Genomic DNA, 24642 nt, shown 5'->3' on the forward strand with positions numbered 1-24642 from the left:
CAAGGAAGCAAAAAAAAACGGCCAGAAAAAGGAAAAACGAGACGATAAAGAGGGTGAGGGGAGTAAACTAGACTGCCGTTAGGATGGCCGTCTCGCGGTCACGCTTTTCCCAAATACTGCAAACGGGATAACGGTCTTGGAAACGCACTTTTATCCTACACGACTATCGATCGATTGCTACACACGACCCGGCCCATCATCTCGGAGCTACTTGGATTGCACAAAAACGTACGGCCAAGAAGAACAAGTTCAATCTATCCTGCGACACAACAAGGGGATAAAAACGGTACCCCGACTATGAAGAACCGTGGGCGTATGCTAAACGGCGGAAGCGCAGAAGCATTCCGTGCACTTATTCAAACAAGAACTTTATTCTTTGTAGAACTCCTAAATCAGATATGCTTAAAAACTAAACTGTTTTCGAGAACTCCTGTGAGAGGAAAGTGTTGCACTAAACAATGGCCAAAAAGAAGGAGTAGAAGTCAAATAACAAACGCACTTGTATCGGTAGAACGGATTCTGGTGCCACTCGAACGGGACAAGCAACTACGCAAACCCGATGCCTGATAGGCCTGATCACCGACTAACTGCACAAATGGCGGTCCAAGACTGCAGGAGGTTGTTGTTTGACCCAGGCCTCGGGCCAGCTAAAATGTAGGACGTTTTTATATGGGAGCTTGCATGAAATAGGACGAAATGGTACGTTCGAGCAGCCGAATAAACAAGCAAATGGGGATGTGCGAATCGTCGAGCAATTCTAGCACCAACACAAGGAAACACACGAGAGGAAGATAGCAAAAAAATAGCCCGGGCGTGTAAGGGAGACAGCATGCACCGAGTGTTGTGTACAACATCCAAAGTATCGGTCAGGGGTGGTTGCGGATGGAGGAAAGTACTCGAAATCGCCTAGCGGGTGCAGCACCTAGTGTTGGCAGAATCGGGATTCGGAAGACTCAAAGATTCGATCCTTAGACGGGTTCCAATGATTCGAATCCCATTTGATGGATTCTAAAGATTCGAATCCCATCTGACAGATTCTAAAGACTTCCCGGTTGACAGAAATTTAAATTGTTGCTGGTACTATGTAGTTCCACAAGAGTCCCAGCAATCTGCCATGGAAAAACTTGCTGTAACTACATGACAGCTGCAAAAAATTTGAATTTTTGTCAACCGAGTTGGATCCCATATGACGGATTCTAAAGATTTGATTCGATAAGGATTCGAATCAGATTGCATTGGTTTGGGACTCGATTTAATTCGATTCTGACTTGGTGGTCCAAGACTTAGGAACCTGTAACTGCTAAGACCTAGCTACTGTTTCTAGGTTCGAGCATCAAAAATTTTAACTAGGTGTACAAAATAAAATCAGTAGTTATTTTGGTAAAAGAGTAAATGAAGCCCCGGCCGCCATGTTTTTGATCGTGGCTACACCTCTTGTGGACGTTTAAACTGAATGTATGCAATTGGTGGTACATTAATTCGTTAAATTCAACCTACGAGTATTTGAACCGTAGTGTGTACCGTTAATTTCGGCTACGCAATCAACCTAGGGGGTGCGGTATGAGGGGGGCCCGCGGGCCCCCCTTATTTCTCAAAACTATAACAAACTCTCTTTTTCGGTAGACCTAGCGCAGTCCGCTCGCTTCGCTCGCTGCGGGCGCGCCGCCGTTTCCAAATCATTTCTTCGGCTAAACTCATTGTTTCATGCTGTCCATCATGTGTGGTATAGTTTACTTACTAGTAGCTTAACATGTAAAAGTATATTAACCCGCATTCAAACTCCACTGCGTGATTAGTTTAAACCGTTATGGTCTTTTAAGCGAACCGTTAGCGTTCAAAAATTCGAAACGAATGCATGTGTCGCGCTTTGCATAGCTTCAGGCGCTAAATGTGAACCAGTAGGAAGAGGAGAATCTAGCCCGGGGCCTCATTTACTCTTTTACCGTTATTTTAGTTACTCATCAACAAAACATCAGCTTCATTGCAAAACAACAACAAAGAAACAGGGAATTATTTAATATTAACTTCATAAACTACCCAAACAAACAGCCAGCTATAGTAGCAAGTCGACAATTACGTTACCGTTACGCTACGGCGTTACGACTGCCTACGGCGTAACTGATAGCCCTGCGTATTTTTTGTGGCTGTTCTGAGTTCTAAAGTCAAGAATTGCCATTCAAGGAATATGCTAGTCGCGTCGTTTCGTTTCCGCGCATCGTCTCGACACGTAGGTGGCGTCGTTTTGGATCGTCGAGACGGCCAGCCATTTTTTCGCTTTTTTCAAATTGTTGTTTACCTTTTGTATAGGACCGCGTCGAGAAATCTGACAGTTGCTGTCGTTTCCGTCCTCCCAATTAAAATACCCTCAACTGTCAGTCTTGCATATGTTTACCTTTCTACCTCCGCAGAGGGCAACAAAAAAAACCATTGCATTCGCTATTCTGCCACAGCTTCCTCATTTGCTTTGTGTGTGCCTGGGGCTAGCAGTGCTGCAGAGGGCACCTACTAACAGCAAAGGTACTTATTTGAAGTTGCGAACGATTATAAAACCCTCCAGTTGGCAATTACATTTGCTTCTACCATCGAAATCAGTTTCAAAGTGGTGTCAACGCTCGTGAAAAGGTAATCCATAAAAGTAGCTTCTTTGTGGATGGTGGTGCTAGGCACCTCCCTATCAAGTTTCATAAATTACCAATGCTTTGAGACGAATGTCTCATCCTCCCGTAATTTTTTTTTGTTTTTTTTGAAGATCTCCACCTGTGTGTCCACGGCGGATGTATTAAAGTGTTCCATCCAGCTTTTGGAATAACCTCAACTCATCAACAACCGAGGGCACTTTCACTTTATAGAGGAAGCCATCACCCGTAGGAGAAGCAACAGCAGGGATATTGCATAGACACAAACCCGTCGATCGTTCGTAACCTACTTTATATGCCAAATATGTACCGTGAAGCATCGCACGCTGGTAGCTGGTATACGGATTCGGGTAAGCACAGTTCCGATGTTTTGTTATTCATTTATTATTTTCTATGGTTCTATGGATTCACGTCATAACATTTCCATTAGAAGATAAGTACTTTTAGTTAGCTATATGTTTGATGTAATGCGTCCCGTTACAGGACCCGAACTGAATCGTCAACTAAACAAGTGGCTAGATGATGCCGACCTTACCTTCGGGCCTGCCCGTGCCATCATTGCCCCCCATGCTGGGTACCGTTATTGCGGTGCTTGTGGTGCATGGGCCTACCGACAAATTAGTCCAGCCGTAGTGTAAGTTTTGTCTATTCTAGAGATATTCTATCGCAGTCATTTAATGGATGGACTACTGTTTCAGCAAACGTGTGTTCATTTTGGGACCATCGCATCATGTGCGCCTTTCCCGCTGTGCCCTCTCCGCTGCTCAGTACTGCCGTACGCCGCTGTACGATCTGAAGGTTGACCAGCAAATCAATTCTGAGCTCGAGGCTACTGGCCATTTCAAGTGGATGGACCAAAAGACGGATGAAGATGAGCATAGTATTGAGATGCATCTTCCATACGTGGCGAAAGTGATGGAAAAGTACGTTACGTTTGGATTCATACGGTTTTTAATTACATTTGATTGCTAACAATGTATGATTCAGTTTCAGGGATCAGTTCACCATTGTCCCTGTGATGGTGGGCTCCATCAGCACGGAGTGGGAAGAAACCTACGGTAAAATCTTCGCCCCTTACCTGGCCGATCCTCAGAATTTGTTTGTCATTTCGTCCGATTTTTGTCACTGGGGGCAACGATTCCGGTACACGTACTATGAGGAAGGTTCCGGTCCGATCTACAAGTGGATCGAAACACTGGATAAGATGGGAATGGATTTGATCGAAACGCTCAAGGCGGATAGCTTTAGCGAATACCTACGAAAGTACAACAATACCATCTGTGGGCGTCATCCGATCGGCGTGCTGATGCAGTCCGTCGAAGAACTGAAACGCCGTGGTTACCGAATGAGCTTCAAATTTCTGAAGTATGACCAAAGCAATCAGTGCTGTGATAAGAAAGACTCCAGCGTCAGCTATGCCTCCGGTTCGTTGATTTTTGAGTGAGGTGTTGTTTGTTTTTCGTTTTTTTCTCTCATCTGCTCTGCGTCGATTGAACGCAGTGGGCCATTATTCACTGCTTCCACGTCACGTCGAATTAAGTTTTTCTTTTTTTTCTTAGTTTGAAGGCAATTTTCTACGTTTTTGCAAGGTTTAATACGTTTGATGTGAGGCGTGTGTTTTTCTTCTTTTCAACAGGCTCATGTGTAATCGTTTAATTTAATTCATTTCTCATTTGAATGTAATTTTTAAGGAATTAGCATACAAGAACGTATAGATTTTATGCGAAACGAACAAACAATATTCATTTTTTTTCACCTATGAGATGATTCTGTCCGTGGACATGCAGGAAATGGTGTCTATCAATTGAAATTTCTCCCATAAGATTCTCATTGTAAGTATGAATTTAAAATTTCTTGTGGTTGAAATTCATTCATGAAGGCAGCCACGAAAACAAAGAAAGCTAGCATATGCGATCAGAGATAAAATAAAATATTGAATTATTTTTTTAACCATCGTTGTCTTTAGAGTGCTATGCAGTAAGAAATAAAACAAGTCGAAGTGCAAAACAAAATTATGGAAAAATTTATTGATTGAATTCAACTTTGTTCAACAAGAACATGGCAGTATAACGGCATCTGATATATTAAACAAAAGTAACGAGCACGCCCGTCCGTGAAGTTCAAATGACGGATTTCAATTGGTGTCGTATTAGAATTCGACGTTATAGGTTAAGCCAGTATAAGAATGAGCTTATTTAGTAAAAAAAAAGTAACCTAATACAAAGATATTTACCAACGTACCAATGTCAGGTTACACGCTGTTTCAATTCCAATTAGCGCCTTGGTCGAATTTGCATGTTTAAGTACATCCACAATTTTTCAATGCTCTTGGCTTCTGTTTCATTTGTTTTCCATCTTAATCGGATGACATCCGGCGGTTCAAGTTACACTATTAAGAAGAAATTGAAAGAAGTCATGAAGAGTTTCGCTGAGAAAATAATGTTTAAAACTTACGTGAAGTGAATGACCACATGTTGGGTCTACAATCGGTTCGTTACGATTCTCGTCATCCGGTACCGTAGAAATGGAATAGTGTATTTTGAAAATTTTGTAAAGGTTCTGGACCATTTGTTGAAAAGTTAAACCTTGGTCGTACCATTTGCCTATACAGAAAATGGATAATTCGTCTATATCCCACTCGGTATCCGTATCTCCGGTTTTCCAATACCGTGACAGTATGCTTTGCACCATCGAGTTTTCGATGTTTAGAATCTTCGATATTGCCAACATGGTGTTTCCATTTTTATAAGCATATATTACACATGCTCGGTGTTCTTCAGAGGGTCGCGGTTTCATGACACGGCGTGGCGTAACTGCTCGCAAGTTTTTCTTGAATTTCATATTCCTGCAAAGAAAATGAGATGGTCATCGTTAATGTGATGTTCAGAGCTTAGACGAAGATAGAAGATATTTCAAACTTACTGGTTTTTTGTATTGTTTCGTAAAGTGAATTGCGGCATTTGCGATTCTACGATTTACTGAAGTTAAAGAAAGTATTGCCTCCTGGAAATATCGGTTGAATTGAATGGTTTCTCAGAATCTGTCTTTTGTGTTTGTAGTTTGACATTGATATGCTTTACCTAACCTGCTCGGGAGATATAGGTACTTTGTGGTTCACATAGGAAAGTAAAATACACCGAAAATTTGGTCAAATTTTATATTGCAAAAACGGATTTAAAACATTTTATTTCTCCAAACACGGTAGGTAATGCTACAAATTGTTTTATAATTTATTTTGCACAGATATTTTAACTATCAACAAACCGACCTAAAACAAGCAACCTCAAACATTTTAAGACTTTGGTAGGATTGTTTGGTACACGTCACTCGTACCGTCAAACGCATCACAAGAATCACCGTAGTACTCCAGTGTGGCGAAGAAGTTCACCGGCGGAGAAAACCCCTTTTTCTTGTACCGGTGCGCCGTGCTGTAGCAGGATGAAGATCCTCATTAAAATTGCTGTCCTTACAGCCATATCGCTGTGCTTGTTCAGTTTCGTCAACAGTCAGGCATCCAAAAATGCCCGAGGTGTAAGTTTATCTAGGCGGAACCGGCTCGCACTCCAGTGGTGACGTTGATGTTTACGAATTGGCATTTTTCTGCTCGATCGATCTCTTTTCCACCAGGGACAGCAATCGCTCTCGGAGAAGGTCCAGCAAATGCTGGACATGAACACCAAGCGTCCGGTGCTGCGTTTCAATGGCAATAAGTTCCGCGACTTTGTCAAGTCGCCACCCCGTAACTACTCCGTGATCGTCATGTTCACCGCAATGGCCCCAGCGCGGCAGTGCGTTATCTGTCGTCATGCGCACGATGAGTACACCATCGTGGCCAACTCATACCGCTATTCGCAAACTTACTCCAATAAGCTCTTCTTTGCCATGGTCGATTTTGATGAAGGCTCGGACGTGTTCCAGATGCTGCGCCTGAACACGGCGCCCGTTTTCATCCACTTCCCGCCCAAGGGTAAACCGAAACCTGCCGACACGATGGACATCCAGCGCGTTGGAGTGTCCGCGGAAGTGATTGGCAAATGGATCCAGGAGCGCACCGACATCCAAATCCGTATTTTCCGTCCACCAAACTACTCCGCGACCGTAGCGATCCTGATGCTGTCACTGTTCGTAGGCGGATTTCTGTACCTCCGAAGAAACAACCTAGACTTCCTGTACAACAAACAGATGTGGGCACTGATAGCGGTTGTGTTCTGTTTCGCGATGGTATCAGGCCAAATGTGGAACCACATTCGCAGCCCACCGTTTGTGCACAAGAGTCAGAATGGAGGTATTGCCTACATTCACGGATCATCTCAGGGTCAGCTTGTGATTGAAACCTACATTGTGATGTTTTTGAGTAAGTACAAATAACTATGATGAATGGCAATGGTTCTTTGGTTAATGCCGGTTGTCCTTTTCCCCCAACAGATGCCATGATCGTCCTCGGAATGGTTCTCCTCACTGAAGCCGGTTGGCAAAATGATCACCGTAAAAGCAAAGTTACGGCAATTGTTGGACTGTTTCTCGTGGTTATTTTCTTTTCGCTCATACTTTCTATATTCCGCTCCAAAGCGCAAGGATATCCTTACAGGTAATTGCTAGCCCGTTGTCAATATCCACAATTATATGTCCTCGCCTTTAACATTGTTTCTTCTCTATCCTTCTCTTGCAGCTTCCTTTTCAAATAAATGGAAATTTATCTCACAATTCATCACACCACGTGTGATCCTAAGGAGCATATGGTTAGTTATGTACGACAGTGCAAAGTGTGAACAATTAGAAATCTTTAAATTCGGAACCAAACGAACTCCTCTCCCCGCGATGATTGAGGTTAACGAAAAGGTAGGAAATATGCACAAAAATTAAGTGCAAACTAAAAGCAGAGTGGAAGGAAAAACTCGAACAAATAAAGTTGAACACCCAACCATTCCAGCGGAATGTTAACTAAAAATTTAATTTTCTTTTTATATGCCATCCATGCCGTTTTGTTCTCAAACATTTATGACACACAGTTTGTATAATTGTGAATTACATCCGTTTCACTATAAATTTATTTTGCTCATTAAACACTGATGCAACTTTTTTTTTGCTATCCCCTCGCTGTAACGTTCTTCGAATCAAATTGTATTCACATTTTACAATGAACTAAGTGAAAATCGATCGAGTTAGAATTTGAAAGTTGTACCACGTTTGATCTGAGACCATAACTTTAATCAATAGTATTTTAGTCATACGTTAAAACGAAAACTTTTCTAATCATTCTCCATATGCCTATCATCGTCGACGGTTTTTTTCTGTACACCCTTTTTTCTTTTCGGTTTCATTTTCGTCAAATCGATAGCATCCGATTTTAGGTCCTCTCCGTTCGGTTGGTCGGGTTTTCCTTTCTTTTCCGGCCGGGTATGAATTTTCATATGCCTATTCATGTCCCCGTGGCACCGGAACTTCTTATCACATATTGTGCACTGGTGAGGTTTTTCGCCCGTGTGTATCTTCCGGTGCGACTGCAGGTATGCGCTGGCCCGGAACCCTTTGTTGCAGTACTCGCAGATGTAGTTTTTCTCGTTCGTATGAATGCGCCGATGGAGCAACAGCGAATAGCGTCGGGCGAACTCTTTGCCGCAGAACTCGCACTTGTGGCTCTTCTCGTTCGAGTGGATGGACGTCTGGTGGTACTTAAGGTCGCCCCACTGCCGGAAGTGGTGCCCACAGATGTCACACTTGTACGGCTTTTCGCCAGAGTGCAGCCGTTCGTGTACCTTCAGTGCGCTGCAGGTGAAGAACCGCTTGTCACAGGACTCACACTTGAACGGCCGTTCGCCGGTGTGCTGCAGCCGGTGGTATCCAAAGGCGGCCTTGGAGTTCAACCGGCGACCACAATCTTCCACTGGGCAGATATACTTTTGCGATTTAGAAGCTTTACCATTTGTTTCGGACGTTTTATCATCCTCTAAATTCTTTTTGTTTTCGCTGCTTGCTTCCGCGAGGGAGGCCTTCCCTGATTTATCCTGTTCAATTTCTTCACCTTCTTTCTCTGAAAGATTATTGTGTAACGCATTGTGGTTCAACGATTCAACGCCAAATTCGTTTACGCCGTAACTAAAATCATCCACCGATTGATCATCGCAGTTCCCGCTCACCGTACTACTGAGGGTACTAATACTTCGAAGGTCTTTTCCGACATAATTTCCGTTGTCATGACTAAACTCTAGCTCAAACACAATGCCGTCGTCCCCCTCGGCTCCGGCATCACCATCACCATCTTCATCGTCATCATCATCGTCGTCCGATTTGTGCTCATCCTTTAGCAGTTTAGCTTTACGCAAATCCGCCAACGGTTCACACTGTGTGGAGGTGAAAGGCATGTCCGTTAGCTTACAGATTCTGCTGGTCGACAGTGTCGGAAGGATGGAAGGGATCGTTAGCGAGTCACATAACGAATGTGCACTATCGTCCACCGGTCTTATCACATTCCTATGCAACGAAACTGGTATGGGATCACTCGAGAGCGCTCCATTAACCATAGCAGGCTGTGGTTGCCCTTGAAGTTCCTGTGAACCGTTCGGGGGAGATTGTAGCAGTGACGAAAACTGATCAACGGTACCATTGTCGTTCAACGATTGACTATAGGATGGTAGCTGTCCGCACACTAAAAATAAAAAAAAAATTGTATCAATCTTCATAGAACCATTAATATCACATCTTTTTCTTTTATGAACAATATTTCTGATTCATTTTTGATGAACTTCATCGAAACATGTTCTTTATATCTTAAGAACACCTACCTGCATCGGGGAAATGCGTTTTGCTGAGTAATATAACAAAATTGTCCACACCGCTTTGGATGTGTAGTTCTTCCGCATCCAAAACTTGGCCGTCGAACGATTCCAAACATTTCACCGGCGAAACCGAGGAGGCAATGCCGATTTTATCATCCATATTGTGCCCGTTAGTTATGTGAACGGGCGGAAGCCATCTCCGATCGTTCGACGCAAGAGTCGCGAACTCCTCGTTCGCATCCGTATCGACCGTTTCCTGTACCTTCTGCACCACATTCCGTAAGCCTTCTGGAAGCATATCTTCCGTGTCACTGAACTCACACCCTCCATTATCCGCGGTGTCCAGTTCGACCATAGCTTCGTTCATGGTTGGATTTTCTGGCAATGTCGCGCTGCTGATAGTGTTCCCTGCGGCCTTGTCTGGGCTTTTTTCTGCCGGATCTTCAATAATGCATTCCCGTTGGTCTTGTACTTCCTCGTGTCCATTCATTTCGGTAGGTTTAAAAGTTCGCTCATGTTTGAGTTTTTTTGTATGTTTAACGCGGGGAAGTTTTGGTTTCGGTTTATTCCCGTCCGGATAGTCCTTCGTGCCATCGGAGGCACCAGCTACGGATGTTCCAGATAGTACGATTTCTGATGGATTTTTCACATTGTCTCGTACATCCAGCGCCATGGTGTCTTTGCCAGTAACATCCGGCTCGTAGTGTTCTTTGAGGTGATTGAAGAATATCAACTGATCTTCCATCGTTCGTCCACATAGTTGACACGAGAAGCCGGTACCGGAAAGCCGATGTTGTTGGGTGCCAGTTGCTTTTGGGGCATTACTAGACACAACACTACCATGTAGGCCACTACTATCGTTAGCGATTACCGTGCCACGTCGCACCGGTAGTGGCTGCTCGGTGGGAACTGGAATCAGTTGTTCCGTTTCGTTACCCCCAGCATCACCTTTTGCATCACCAAGTTTCTTCGTGAGACGCTTCTTGTGAGGCAAATTGATGCTGTTCCCTAGCATTGCGCATGGTGGTGCGTTCTCCAACGACACAACACAGTCTGCAATCTCTTCTTCGGCCGAACGTGGCTTGCATGGTACGATGTCCGACCCATCGTGGTTTCCGAGGGGTTCCAAGCTGTCGGCCGTATCTGAATTGGGCCGCTGATGGCGTAACATCAGTGACGGGAGGGCTGTACACGAGTAAAATCGTTTCGGAGACTCGTTTGGTCGCTGGGTTGAGAAGGACATTGTTGGAAGCTAAAATAAAAAAAAAGGTTTCGTCATAAATTTCGTTTCAAACTCTTTAGATATTATTCTTTCGCTGAGTACATTGGTTTGCTTGACCACTGTGGACGTAACAGGCATCAGAGAGTTGTTGATGTTATATTCCTTGATGGGAGCATCAACTGAAGGAGAAGGTAAGGTGCTCAAGGCTGAAGACGCTTGCGATTGATCGCCATGTAACGAATGTTGTATGGTGGCCACTTGCTGGGAACTGTTCGAAAGCTCTGCCAAACTTTGATGATGAACAATATGCTGCTGTCCGTGCTGTTGGTGGTGGTGGTGTGCATGAGAAATATGCGGAAGAGCGTAGTGATTCAGTAGCTCCTGTTGCGTGTGCTGCGGCGGTTGGATTTGATTATGTTGATGGGGAGGAGGAGGATGAGCAGGATGATGGTGATGGTGGTGGTGGTTACTATGCGAATGCGTTGACATAAGGTTACCACTGATCATATCAAACCCATCAGTCCCTTGATCGGCTGTATGCAATTGTCCTGGCAGGGGGAAATGAACATAGCTTTCCATAGTTCCCGCCATTTGCGCCAAACTACTGCTCATTGGGGAGGAAGGCTGAGCTACGTCCATCAATTTTTCATACGATGTTAGTGTGCTGAAGCCCGGGATATCCTATTATGAACGGAAAACGAATGAAAACGGATGTTTTTAAAATGCCGTCGCTGCATGCACATTCAAATTTCTGGCTCTTCATTTCACTTACCTTTGATCCGTTTGGTCCATCGTTGTTCGAATCGCTGGTGAGACTGTGCAGCTCATCCGAATTAAACGGTCGATAGTGGTGTTCCACTAGGCTCGATTGCAGATTGCCAAGGGAATTTGAAGCGGTGGAAGACACGGAGTTGATGTAATCATTAAGCAGATTAGTCGGTAGCTGGCTCGATAGTAGATCCGTTCCAAGCAATGAAGACTCAATGTACTCCTGCTCTCGCGTGCTATGCCCGACTCCCGAGCTTGTTATAAAGTGAAGCGAACCACTATCGTTGGACTGCATGGATGAGCGGAGGACTCCTTTGGACATATTCTGATGCCCATCGATGGAGCTACTCAACTGCTCAAGATGATCCATAGTGTTGGGAAGAGCACACACCGGGTATTATTCATAAACAGCGTACCTGCACCACCACATCCGTTTCAAATTTGCTACCAGATCAGTATCGTAGGTTGATTGATCCTGCGATGCCAACAGTATTTATCCCCAGTGCAAACATCACTGATGACCCGTTTCGTTCCGTTCGTTTGCCGTTTCGGAGGTATATTTATCACAGATTACGAACAGATTGTAATGAGACGGTCAACAAAACAGGTTTTGATTTAAAAGACGATTCGAAAACATATTTCTTCACAGTGGATTTCTAATAAACAATCTCCTAAAAAAGCGCTACAGTGACTATGTTTGTTGACAACGGCTTTGTTATTGTTTTCGTTGAGCGATTGCCTCGCATCAGTTGTCAAATTATCCTGTGCGTGTACAGTGTCTATAAATCCATACAGTTCCGTATTAAATTTATTAATTTATACATTTTTTATAAATATTGTGGACCATATTCATTTTATAAATATTGTGGGCATGCGACTAGTGATTTTTTGTCGCATTTATCGTCGTTAACACGGGTTCAGTTTATCAAAAGAAGCAGTAATTTGCACAGATACAAATTGTTTGAATGATCCTGAAACTGAGCTACGTAAACCTCGTGATGTCTCGGAACGATTGACAGCATATGTCACAACAAAACAACTCGACCTTGCGAAATTGTGCAAATTTGTTGATACACGGCAAAAGTTGCAGAAATATGTTTCTGATACAAAGAAATAGAAAAATTCCAAAACTGCAGCTTGTTCAATGAGTTGGTGCGTGTACATTTAACAATTTAAAAGTTCTAATAATTGTTTATTCATTTGTTTTGCAATTAGGTTTTTGTTACCAAAGAGAGGCGCTGAGAGTAACAACTCGCGTAGAAAGAGCATAGGAGCATCGCACGAAAAACGGATACAAAGCGCAAGTGGCGACTCGCGTTACTATGAATAAAACATCAAATGGAATTTTGCTTGCCCGCGGATAGATATGTGCTATCAGAGAGTTAGTCATTGTTTTAAGATTGAATTGTGAGGACGTGCTTCACTTGCACTTCAATGGTTCCTCGAATGGGCCACGGGTAAAAGTGCTAGTTTGCCGTTACAGAAACTAACTACATTTTCTTCATTTGCTTTGCGAGCAAACGCTTGAAAGTGAATCGTGAAAATAATGTTCGGTATTGATAATCAAATTGTTTGTTGCTTCTCTTGGTTGAGCTAAGGTTGATGCCAGACAAAAAAAGTGTTGTGCCAATCGAAAATGCTGTGTAAGATTCGGCATCTGGAATCTCAAGGCTAAAGCTATCAGTGAAATGATACATCTTTTCCGATTGAAACGGGATGGACTGCAGAAGTGGTAAAGGATAAAGAAGGTTGTCGTCTCTAGCTGCTACTTCCACCCATGTACCAAGAAAGGTCTACTTCTTAAATAGCATCAACTCTCAGAAGGAATTGACCTAAACATAGAATTAAAGGTAAGTCACACTGCCCAGCAATAGGATTGTTTACGAACGGATATGAAATCTACTCGTTCCGTTGAAGCCTTGGAAAGTTGTTGCTACACAACTTCTAGAATCTTGAATAGAGGATTAATGATAACTCTAAGAATGTCTCCAAATTGAGTTTAAAATGCCCATTGTGATTTCTGTACTTCACTAATGTTTCACGAAGATAAACGTGATATTCGATACTAGCGCTTAGGAACACATTCGTTTGTGGAAAAACAATTTTAAATAGCTAGAAATCAGCGATAGACCATATCGCAAGAAAACTTAAATTGTAAATTGCAGTAAATTGACCATTGGAAAAATAAGCTCTCCAAAATTAGATTTCATCTACGATTGTTCTAGAGTTGCATGTATTAAACAAATCGAAAGTGAATCTAAGTGAACATGTTTAGCAGAAGACTCCTTATCAATATCCTGAGTTGTCTTTTCTTTCTTCACCTAAAATGTTTTCTTTAAAATGCTTTAGTTTGTTCCGATTATCATGTTTTTTTTGTACATCTGATCATTAATTTTTTCTTCAACGTATTTCTCAATTTCAATACATATAATTTTACTGGTGAAGACAGCCAGGCAGAAGTTAATAGTCGAATTTTAGCGATTTATATAATTTTTAGGTAACCATTCACGTGGCCGGTACTTTTGCAGTCATAGTAGAGACAAATAGTCCTGCTCGTCCACCAGATTCACACCATCGTTTGTCCGCATTGCGTATACACGCTTCGCTTGGCAAACCTTCGTCTGTGGCAACTTCTCGACGTAATCGAACAGCACATCCTTGCGTTCGATCGTGTCGAATAAAGCGGAATAGGGAAAAACCGTGGTGTCACGACACGAAGCAAAACAAACTGCAAAACGCAGCATTGCGAAACAAACTCCCAATATAACGGCAGACCCGTTCGATATTGACCCAAGAGGAGCCTCCGATATAAGCAGGCCATTGGGAACAAAGATATGTTTGCACCGGCACCTCCCGTCAACTGCAGACATTATTTAAATGATCGCAGCACGTGCTGGTCATCAGAGTTTCATTCTGTGCCGTGTCGTTTGCACAGATTAATCTGTTTAAAAGGCGGTGCGTGCGGCGGTTCCGCTTTCCCAGTAGTGCATCCTATTAACTTTCCCAGGGGCGTGTTACTGGCATCCGCAGTGCGTCTTTCGTTAATTGTCATAGACAGGAAATTCAATTAGTATCCACCGCGAATCGAACAAATTCTCTTAAGAATCGAGTGGAAAGCGTTCAAAATTCAGCTTTACTCGAGCTGAGGTAAAAGTTGTTTCTTTTTTGTTGAATCAATTATCATCATTTTGCATGTTTGTATCATTAAGGTTTAAATTAACTTTAAAACCCATTATTATCCTGAACATGATAAATCCTTAAATTTCAAATTGTTCTTCCACATGGGGTCGTTTGTGAAAGTTTTATAATTTTGTTCGCGCGCGTAACGCATTTACCTAAATTCGTGAAGCAAAGTCTAGTTCAATCGATATGCTGTGGTTTCGTTTCCGCGAAACTAACCAACGATTAATCTACAGCTGCAATGAAAATCTGGTCTGCTCGCAAGAAGGAGCCGCTGAGGACATCGAGCGCGACAAGTAGTTTATGCTGAAGCGCGGGTTCTATTTTTAGGCCTCATCGGCCCGATCAAATTGTGGCCTGAATAATTTGTTCCGATAAACCCCTGTTTACGTGGTTTACGTATGGCCTCGTTTTGATTGGAATTGAAACTCAAGTATCAAGGAGTAAACGCAATGAATTTATAACAAGGTTTAATACCGTTCGCCCCAGAACACAGAGGCCGTCGTTCGTCGTTCGATTCGATCAAATGTAAAATTCAATCTCTTTAAGTAAACATTCGGTAGAGAACGATCGATGAAAAGATCTATGCCTACTTTGTTTTTCATGATTTTCCAGTATCAGAATCCTTTGTTTTTCGCAAACCCAACAATTACCGCAGCCAATTTTCAAAAGTATTTTTAGAATCCTCTTACTGTGACAATTCCTGATGGTGTTTGGCGCCCGCCAAGTTCTGTACATTATTCAATGGTAAAATTTTTCGCACACACGTGTTGCGTCCGATGGCGTTTGTAGAATCCCATAATGCGGCAGCAAAAAGGCGCTAAAGGTAAACGCTGCTCGGTGTACTGCCCTTTTTTTCGGTACGGTAATGGTTTGTTTTCATACCGTCCCTTTTTTGCTGGTTTGAAGTTAATTAGAATATCCTTTCCCATTTTAAAGCGCCTGTGGGAAATGAGCACCGAAACACACATCATCCCCCGCACCAGCGTGTTCGCTTTGAACTTCCCATTTCGCTTTATGTTTCCCGGCGAGTTCCCTTCCGTTCCTCCTTCTTTAAACACATATCAAACAGATTGGATGCACATGTTTTAAAGGAACTATCCTTTCAGTTGGCGTGGACGTTTCATCGTTTAGGGGCGGTATTATTTATTCGAGTGATAATATTTATGTTGAGTTTTTGAAAGGTGAAAAAGATTTTCTGAATATCAACAGAGGTTTGTAGGAGAATACCCAAAGTTTTAATGCATCAAAAGTTTTGGAAATAATATGAAAAAATTTTTTTAATTTTTTTATATTTTTCTTGTATGTTTTACAGACCTACCCCAGGTGACAAAATTGACGGTTATTTTTGAAAAATGCAGTGAAATTGCCCTAAATCCCACCGATGTTTGAATGTATGGGTGCGGAATTTCGTATCGCCGTGTACATACACGGACTGATGAATGTTTTCTTCTTGAACATTTTTCTAAGCTGGCTGTGCATCAGTTTTGAGCTGTCACTGGTGTTTTCATTTGGTAATGCGACTGTGCATCGTGCGGACTTGTTCAGCGTAAATAAAAGATGATAATCTTTATTAATCACACATGTTTTCATGGAATAACAAGAAAAGAGGTAAGAGAAGCCTTTTTCCGGGAACATATTTAGCATCATCATCAACGTCGGTCGAATGTAGGTGTTGAATGAAAAAACGTCAACAAACCAGAGGTTTGTATCAAAACTTGTTAACACGGCGGGAGTGAATAAATCACAACCGTTGAAGGAAGTTTTGTTTTAAATATTCCATCTCTTGAACTTCATATTCGATATAGGGTTTTTTGAGAAGTAGAACTTCGCACAACGAACTTGGTGGCTTCGGGAATTCTCTACAAACTCGCAACAAACAATTAGAATGTGCTGATGAACGATGTGATCGCCATCGTCAGTTCGCTGCTGCAATAGTGCAACCAGCGGATATTCGACGAAAAGATGCCAATAGCTTTCGAATTGCTGATCGAAGTGATTCAAAACGAGATGTCCCTGGGTAACATAAAGCTACTGCATAAGCTGCTGAGGAATCGGGTGTTTAACTTCCATATCTGGGTGAAATTCTGGGCACATACAATACATCAGTACGATTATCAAGGACGGTCGGAAGTATTGTCGGCGTCACGTCAGTAGATGTTGGACGTGGTACAGGAGAATTTCACGATAGGTACGACACTTCCGCCGCAGGATACCAAAATGGTACTGGAGTCACTGTTGACAAACGTGAAGTGTTACATCCGAAAAGAGTTTAACATTGAAAAGGTTCGTAAGATTCAGGGGACAAGCTTATTCATTTTCCTATTTTTCTCGTTTTGGATTTCATTCGGGCTCACCCTTACCACCACAACGAAGCATGAAGCTACGGTTGATGACACTTTGGCGCCGAGGAAGCTGATCAAGTTCATTACCGATATGCTAAACACGAAGCGAATTTCGAGCAAAAAAATGCTGTCCTGCGATTCTACGATCCATCACTTGAGTGCCACAACCTTTAATCGGGGTTGTTTTCCTTCATGCTCAGCAGCAGCAGCGAGGAGAATGCTTCCTCTCAATAATCGGGTAGGTCGGTGATAAAAGATGTTACTTTCACAAAGCGTAGTGAAAAGTTGGATAGCAGCGCTGGAAACAGTGTCGAGTCGCCGGGTGTGAAGTACGCTGAAGAAAATGACGCAGATAACCTCTTGTGCCTTGTAACGAGCAGTCTGTGGCTAGGTCAGACTGCATTAGCTTAACCATGCTCGCATCGTAGTTTGCGCTTGCATTCTCGAGATGGGTATTCAGGCTGGACTGATCGATCTTACTTGTCCTGCGGCACCGATAGAACGTAGCCCAATTGCCCTCTGGCATACGATCCAGTGGAAAAAGTGTTCTATGAAGCTACACGACGGAGTGATTTCGCTGCACTGCCATGGTACTCCTGCAGAGCATCAGCAATGACTGGACTGAAATGTCCCACCTGCGTCTCGGTCTGCGAATAACATATTTCCACATCTCTCTCGATTCAGCCGTTTGCACTGTACCAAAAACAACATTGTGGTTCGAAGATAAACAGAGATGCGACTCTAATTTTCTCGATCAGAAGGCGGATAAAACAGCGAGTGGATCAGCAGTATGAAAGCCAACAACACGTTTACCCAGGGCCAAGCAAGGATTATGGTAAGTTTATTGATTTATTTGCGTTATCGCTTCAGCACTCGATAATTTTTATTTGAAAAGTGTTATTTGCAACCGTCCAGCAGGTTTCAACAACAAAGGCCGGAAGGTTTCTGCATTGCTCGTATTGACCGTGGTGGAGCGTTTGCTGCTTGTAGAGGCTATGATTTCGGAAACGAGACAGGACATACAAGCAAAAATAATGCTGGAAAGCCAGGGTAGGCCAATATTTCCAGTGACTGTATCGACGAGGGATGAACTTTATGCAATGATGATGCAGACGCTCTGTTCGCCGCCAGATGCAGCTAACCCTGTGATACAGGACGAGCAGCAAGCTAGGAAGCAGGTTTACTCCATGGTAGCTCGATAAATGCAGTGTTTGCGATTTTGTTGCATTCGAGTTCATCGGGGAAGATTATCCTGTTTGCAAGCAAGGTAAATGTAAACAGGTAATTTTTTGTATATTTGTACTTTTCTATATTTACCTTTTCGTCTTTTTCGTTTCATGACTACGAATTGCAACTAGACGGTTTTTGGAACACGCGAAGAAACTATTCCAGAAAAACTGCTGAGATTGTTAAAATAAATCCTCTGTTTGAATTCGAATTTGTATTTTGTTTTGATTTGATGGCTTTGAGCTGTCAGTTCCGGAGTTGGGATGGAAGGGTTCAATTTATAATAGTAAGGATCGGATCAGTGCACCCACGGTGGGTTCATTTTTCACACACACACTTGCAATTTTGGCTTAATAAGACTGCTATTAATCTTCTATGCAGCCCCTTTCTAAGCCTGGCGAAAATTATCTAAATCGTGTTTTCTGTCACTTGGGACATCCAAAGGTGGATAAAAAGACCAGCAAAAAACGTAGCTTCTTACACAAAACTATCGTCTCGTCCCACCGAAACCGTGAGCGATACGTTTGCAAGATGGCAACCGACTTTACTGAAGACTTGGAAAACTGGATGGGTAGGCTACCGTCCGAGCTGAAGGCTATCCCGATTATCAATCTAGCTATTCCCGGCTCACACGATACAATGTCGTACGGCATCAAGAACAAGGCACCGGTGGCGCCGGACGCTGAGCCGGTGGTAGCCACGCTAAACAAGTTCATTCCCTGCGTGGTACGCCGGTGGGCCGTCACGCAGCGTTACGGCATCCAGGAGCAGCTGAAGGCGGGAGTACGGTAGGTAGCTCGTTGGCGGTGGATTTTATTCTGTGGTTGTTCTCGTTTCATGCCACATTCCCACCCGCAGGTACTTTGATCTGCGGTTCTGTATGAAGCGGCCGGAGAACAAGTTCTACTTTGTGCACGGGTTGTTCAGCGAGGAGATCACGGAACCGCTCGATCAGCTGAAGGATTTTCTGCGCACCCACCCGAAGGAGTTTGTCGTGCTGGATTGCCAGCATTTTTACCTGTTCAACCCGACCGACCATTGCGTCCTGTCGGCCGAACTGAATCGTATCTTCGACCGGAAGATCTACTCGCGCAACGTGAGCCAGCTGAAGGAGTGCACACTCGAGTCGGCCACCGGGAATGGCAAGCAGGTGCTGATCGTGTACCGCAGCGACGCGTGCGTCAACGATCGGTTCTGGCTGAGCCAGGACTGGCCAACGCCCTGGCCGAATGAAATCAACGCGAAGAAGCTGCAGCAGTACTTGGACGAGTCGCTGGCACAGCGTAGCCCCGAAACGGGGTACGTGTCCCAGTGCGTCCTAACGCCGTCGGTGCGGTACATCGTGCCGCGGTTTCTGTCCTCGCTGCGGTCCACCTGCGCCAAGACGGTCGACAAGCAGTTGCTCGAGTGGGTCAAGCTGCAACAGCCGGGCACGTTCGCGGAAGACGAGAAACCGCGGACGAACGTTTTCCTGGCGGATTTTGTTGACATTGCGGACAATCAGTTCTGTAAGGTGGTAATAGGTTTGAACAAAAAGCTTCTCGAGCAGGAAAATAATAGTGCGCAAAGTTCCCCGTCGAAAAAGAGCATGTAAATGAGCATCACTCAACCCGTTTTACGAATCCCTCTTTACTTAACTAATTTTATGAGTTTTTACAATTTTGAGTTTATTCTCTTTGACCGAGCCTTTGCTTGTGTTACGTTCTCAATGCACAACCCCGCTTTCAACGGGGTACTTTCTGGGAGAAATAAAATCCCACATCCTTTTACCCTGTGATACTTTCACTTATTTATCTATTCAGTTCGATAATAATCGCACAAATGCGAAATTGCAATACGCGTATGTCGCGTTGAAGTGATTTTAAATTTAAAATTTATTTAATGACTTCAGATAGCTGGAGGTTTTGATAATTGGGAAAAAAGTAATGAGAGTGACATGAAGGCGGCAACAGGATAACAAAACTAATGTAATCAAAATGTAACAACGTGTAGCATATAACCAAGAAAAACAGTATAACGCGATCAACCACGGACCGCATCTCTCAATCATAGGATATATGCTAAGAAAAGACAATCGATGGTTACAATTATACAAACACGGAAATGGAACACTAAACTTTTCCCCAACTTTCTACTCTGAACTTTTCTCTCTCTCTCTCTTTCAACCGTATGTTAAGCAGGAAGTAGATGTGTGTGGTAAAAGGGACAAATTTAGCCTAACGTTTTTATATACACACGTTCCACGTTGGTGGCAAAGAATCTTTAAACTTTAAACCGTGAACTAATAAGTGCACAGTGCTATGGCGGTAGATAAATATATTTAAATGTTGTCGTTTACTTTCACCAAAACAAACGCAACCAGGAAATTTGGAATATTCGCAGCACAAATGTTTGAAAAGAGAAAATAACGCGCTCACTAGCAGATAACGACGGAATTGGTTTCATCGGCAGACAAGGTGTCGATAATGTATTACTCGTTGGTATGGGTTGTGTTTGAACGCCTCCCAATATATATATATTCTATGCATGTTATCATAAACACGTTCGTCTCAATGTATCTGCACAGAAAACAAAAAAATACAGCAGATAGTAGAAGATTTAACGAAATGGTAAAACATAATGATAACTAGTTAAGAATGAACAATTTAAAGCGTGACGATTTTATAGACCACATTTATTCTGAAGCATCACGTTTGAAACTTACGGGGGGTTAACATATGCTGGGAGCGTAAAAAGAAATAATTAATAAAAGCTAATAGTTTTTCTTCTTCACTCCGCTATCGCCGATGATGTTTGCTCCTTTTTTTCCTCCTGGAAGAACGGGAATTTGCAATAAAAAAAAATAGGGAACACAACAAAACCTGAAATCGGCTCTAAAAGGACAATTGTTTCCTTCAATCTCCGCCAAGAACGGACGTCTTACATACAGGTTCTTTAACCATCAATCAATCGCTTCCCGTCCGACTCTACTGTAGGTGACCTTTTTTGGTCCTAGTGGACACTTACTGATTACGGTCAACCCACTGGTGGCTCACATCACCACATTACTCTACAATGGATAATATATATATTCTAATAGATATACATAAATACATATATTGTAGACCATGTAGCTAGTTTTAACGACTGATCATGAGGAATTTAAAGCATATAGAATATATACAACTAGAAGCACCTTTTTTCCGGGAGAAGAAGCAAAAAAAAACCAACTACGATTAACAGACAGATAAGGGGTGTTTCGACTGAAAATGGGGCAAAACGCAATCTCCGCACGCAATCAGCAAAGGGCCAACGTTAAACTCAATAGTTTAGTCAAACAGACAGAAGTATATATGGTTCGAGAGAGATAGGGTGATACGAGACAAGATAGCTCCGGTGTTATCACCGGCCTCAGATGATGGTTAACTAAATACAAATGCTAGGAATAAGAAAATGAAACAAGATACCGCCGAAACGATAGGAAATCGATGAATTATCACCTCACGAACATGAAGCAGGTAATTTTGTGCGGAAAGAGTAACGCATGTGTAATGTCTAATACGGTGTGGATGTGATGTTTAAACTATTTATGAGCGTTGGTAAGAATTTATAAGGGCTGAATGTATGTGTGTGTCTGTCTGTTTGTTCGTTTGGCCGAGCAGTTTAAAATATTTAAAAAAAACAAGAAATAAAATATACATTTTGCTGGCTCAACAACGTGTACCCCTTCTTGATGGATTGCCATAACTTGTTCCGAACAAAAAAATATATGTTGACAACCTAATTTGTTTCTCACTTCCAATCATTTCGAATTAAAATGATTATTTTGTTTATTTATCTTTTGGTTTCTCGTTATTTAAAGAACGTTTTTCAATCTACCCGAACACAGAACATTACTACAAAAAACGGGGGAAAAAAACTAAACAAAACGTCCCCATCGACTGAGGAAACTGGATCGATCGATCGATCGATGAACACCACACCGAGGAGAGATGCGTCTGGCCTTCTCACAAGGCCTTAATCGAAAGCTGCTTCATCTTGGGGGCCTGCTTTTTCAGCTGGCGCTTCTGTTCCTTCTTTTCCCAGCGGCGCTGCTTTTCGGGGTCCTCTTCGGCGAGCATTTTCTCCTTCTCCGCTTTGCGCTTTTCCTCCCGGCGCAGGGCAGCAGCTTCGGCGCGGGCCTGATGAGTGTTCTTCATGAATTCCTCCTCCACGGTGGCACGGTTCTTGTCTGATTTGGCACGTCCCTGTAGCACACAAAAAAAAAAAAATGTTTTAAAAATAAAACACACGGCCAACTGGGAGTCCTCCTCCCTTTCCATTTCCGTACGTACCTCCTTGGACAGTTTGAAACGCCTAATACGATCCATAAGGTAGAGGACCAGTATGAACAGCGGTTTCATTTCCTCCAGATCACCCTTGACCGGCACGTTGAATCCGCAGTGCAGGATGCGCTTCACGTCGGGGCGCTTCACCTGATTCGGGTCCTCCTGCTGGATCGGGCCACTGTATTGATCCGACACGTGGATATAGTCGATCAGGTGTGAGTATTTGTTTAACGCAGCAACAACCCTTCCGTCTAGCATGCTAGTGGAAGCTTCGGAAATTTCCGATAAAATGGCAAACCCGGGAATGCCGAACTTTTCGTCGGCCTTATTGACTAGACAACAGAATTTACTCTGTGAAAAGAGGACACGGGGTTATGGGAGCGGTTCGAAACAATTTCGATGAAGCGCGGTGTAACTCACCAAATCATTCAGCTCCTTAAACATCTTAGTAGCCTGCCTACGAGTTGCCACACAAAACACAAAGTTTTCCATCGATTCCGCCGACAGTTCGACCTTGATATGCAGCTGATCCTGAACCGGCTTCATAATTCCAGCTATCAGCGACACCAGATCTTGCCGCTTGATCATCTTCAGCTCGACCAGCATGCCCTCGCAGCAGGTCCGTCCGCTGCACCACAGCGTGTACACACTTTCGCTTTCCTTGTTAAAGCTAAAGGTGGACCCTTCCGTTTCCTTTTTGCCATCGTCACCGACCAGGGCAAAGTTGTCCTCGAGTAGCGTCTTGTGTATCGAGAGCCACTGGTTGGCAATGGCGGAGTTCTTCTTGTTGCCCACCAGATAGTTGGCAAAGTAGGCCATCAAGCCGGCCAGCATCAGCATCTCCATCCAGTACGAGTCCCAGTGGGTCCGGAAATGGATCGGTACCTTCGGGATGGTCAGCTTCGGTTCGGCCTGCTTCCCACCGGCACCTCCGGCCGGACCTCCCGCTCGCAGATCATCCTGGTCACCGATGGTGCTTGCGAAACCCTCGAACTCTTCCTCGTCCTGGAAATGCTCAAACTCGTTATCCTCGTCCTCCACGATGGCGTCCTCGTCGTCCTGGTCGTCATCGATCTCCATGAAGTCTTCGTTGTCGTTCACTTCCTTCTTTGGCTGACCCTTTGGTTGGCCATTTCCGGCCATTACTTGTGCACCGGGTGCAGCGGCTTGCTGTTGGCCACCGCCGACGGGCGGTCCCTGCTGTGCGTCAGCGACGACAAAGTCTTCATCATCGAAATCTTCGAACTCGGCAAAATCGTTGTCTTCCAAATTGTCGGCCCCTTGGGCAAGGGTTGTGTGTGGCACTAGGCAGATCACTGCCAAAACGGCCAGCGGTAGTAGCAACCGCATGTTGAATTTGACCAGAACTGGTGGATTTACAGACAGAAGCACAGTGTGTGAAAGGATAAAAAATAGACGTCCCAAAATAAATCACGTACCAGGCACACGCAAGGGTTAACGTGTCTGGTTACCAAGACCCAAGGAGTCGAATTTACCTCAAAATAATCCGCTTTTCTTCAGGGGATGGTTTTACCAATCAAGTTCACGCTGGTAAGCACCTATTTGAAACACATTCCGAGGGAATTAATAGAAACTTCACTTACAATTCGGTCTTTTCGGTGGCTTAACGAGAACTTAATGATATATCGATTTCCCTATCTGACAGATTGTGGTTACGTCCGTCATAAGCTATATCCTACCGTACGTCCAGACTCAGCACATAAGACAAGGTAGGCAATCCGCTTCGAATCTAATAAGTCTTAGCTAGGACTCATGTCGGAAAACGGGGAAATCTTTAACTTGCTATTATAAACCCTAACCAGCTGTGTACGGTAAGACCACGTGACGTCACTCGATGTCATCCGCCAACGGTGCTCTGCGAACTTGCTCCACAGCGCTTCTCAATACTTTGTAAATCTTTTATGTAAAAATAGCGTTTGAAAATTTTTATTTAAAAAAACATCCCCCCTCTCCCCCTAAAAAAAAGAATGATGTAAAGAGTTAGATCCGCTATTCTTTCCATATTGAATTAAAATTTATTTTCCTCACGCAGACATAAGTCAACTTAATTCTGCAGTAATGTTTTCTCGTTACCTTAAGTTTACAATTTTATGCGATTCGTTCACCGGATGAAACTCTTATCCGAATGCAACTTTAACCAATGTACATTTTTTTAGTATT

General features: G+C 43.4%; 6 protein-coding genes across 8 annotated transcripts in view; 3 read left to right on the forward strand and 3 right to left on the reverse strand.

Annotated features, from left to right (window-relative positions):
- Positions 1-576, reverse strand: part of LOC131282523 (leucine-rich repeat and calponin homology domain-containing protein) — a 30619-nt gene extending 30043 nt beyond the window's left edge. For all 3 annotated transcript variants that reach the window (XM_058312015.1, XM_058312014.1, XM_058312013.1), the window contains exon 1: positions 500-576. The gene's annotated coding sequence lies outside the window, so the exon portion shown is untranslated. The remainder of the gene's footprint in view (positions 1-499) is intronic.
- A 2201-nt stretch (positions 577-2777) lies between these two features.
- Positions 2778-4184, forward strand: LOC131281041 (protein MEMO1). Its single transcript, XM_058310293.1, has 4 exons — positions 2778-2986; positions 3120-3270; positions 3335-3559; positions 3624-4184. Exons 1-4 carry the CDS (start codon positions 2932-2934, stop codon positions 4078-4080), a joined length of 888 nt encoding a protein of 295 aa, XP_058166276.1. The 5' UTR covers positions 2778-2931; the 3' UTR covers positions 4081-4184.
- A 1805-nt stretch (positions 4185-5989) lies between these two features.
- LOC131290287 (tumor suppressor candidate 3) lies at positions 5990-7481 on the forward strand. Its single transcript, XM_058319489.1, has 4 exons — positions 5990-6167; positions 6264-6990; positions 7062-7224; positions 7306-7481. Exons 1-4 carry the CDS (start codon positions 6075-6077, stop codon positions 7319-7321), a joined length of 999 nt encoding a protein of 332 aa, XP_058175472.1. The 5' UTR covers positions 5990-6074; the 3' UTR covers positions 7322-7481.
- A 251-nt stretch (positions 7482-7732) lies between these two features.
- LOC131282024 (uncharacterized) lies at positions 7733-11772 on the reverse strand. Its single transcript, XM_058311409.1, has 5 exons — positions 11407-11772; positions 11093-11315; positions 10755-11005; positions 9419-10664; positions 7733-9282 (listed from the first exon to the last, which is right to left on the reverse strand). The coding sequence occupies exons 1-5, from the start codon at positions 11770-11772 to the stop codon at positions 7886-7888; spliced, it is 3483 nt and encodes a 1160-aa protein (XP_058167392.1). The 3' UTR covers positions 7733-7885.
- Positions 11773-18630: 6858 nt separating this feature from the next.
- On the forward strand, positions 18631-19776 carry LOC131281171 (PI-PLC X domain-containing protein 3). The gene is made up of 2 exons (XM_058310431.1): positions 18631-18942; positions 19013-19776. The coding sequence occupies exons 1-2, from the start codon at positions 18686-18688 to the stop codon at positions 19746-19748; spliced, it is 993 nt and encodes a 330-aa protein (XP_058166414.1). The 5' UTR covers positions 18631-18685; the 3' UTR covers positions 19749-19776.
- A 2148-nt stretch (positions 19777-21924) lies between these two features.
- LOC131282750 (PAT complex subunit CCDC47) lies at positions 21925-23824 on the reverse strand. Its single transcript, XM_058312290.1, has 3 exons — positions 22882-23824; positions 22468-22812; positions 21925-22380 (listed from the first exon to the last, which is right to left on the reverse strand). The coding sequence occupies exons 1-3, from the start codon at positions 23809-23811 to the stop codon at positions 22141-22143; spliced, it is 1515 nt and encodes a 504-aa protein (XP_058168273.1). The 5' UTR covers positions 23812-23824; the 3' UTR covers positions 21925-22140.
- Positions 23825-24642: the final 818 nt, after the last annotated feature.

Source organism: Anopheles ziemanni, chromosome 2 (genome assembly GCF_943734765.1).
Source record: "Anopheles ziemanni chromosome 2, idAnoZiCoDA_A2_x.2, whole genome shotgun sequence".
NCBI lineage: Eukaryota > Metazoa > Arthropoda > Insecta > Diptera > Culicidae > Anopheles > Anopheles ziemanni.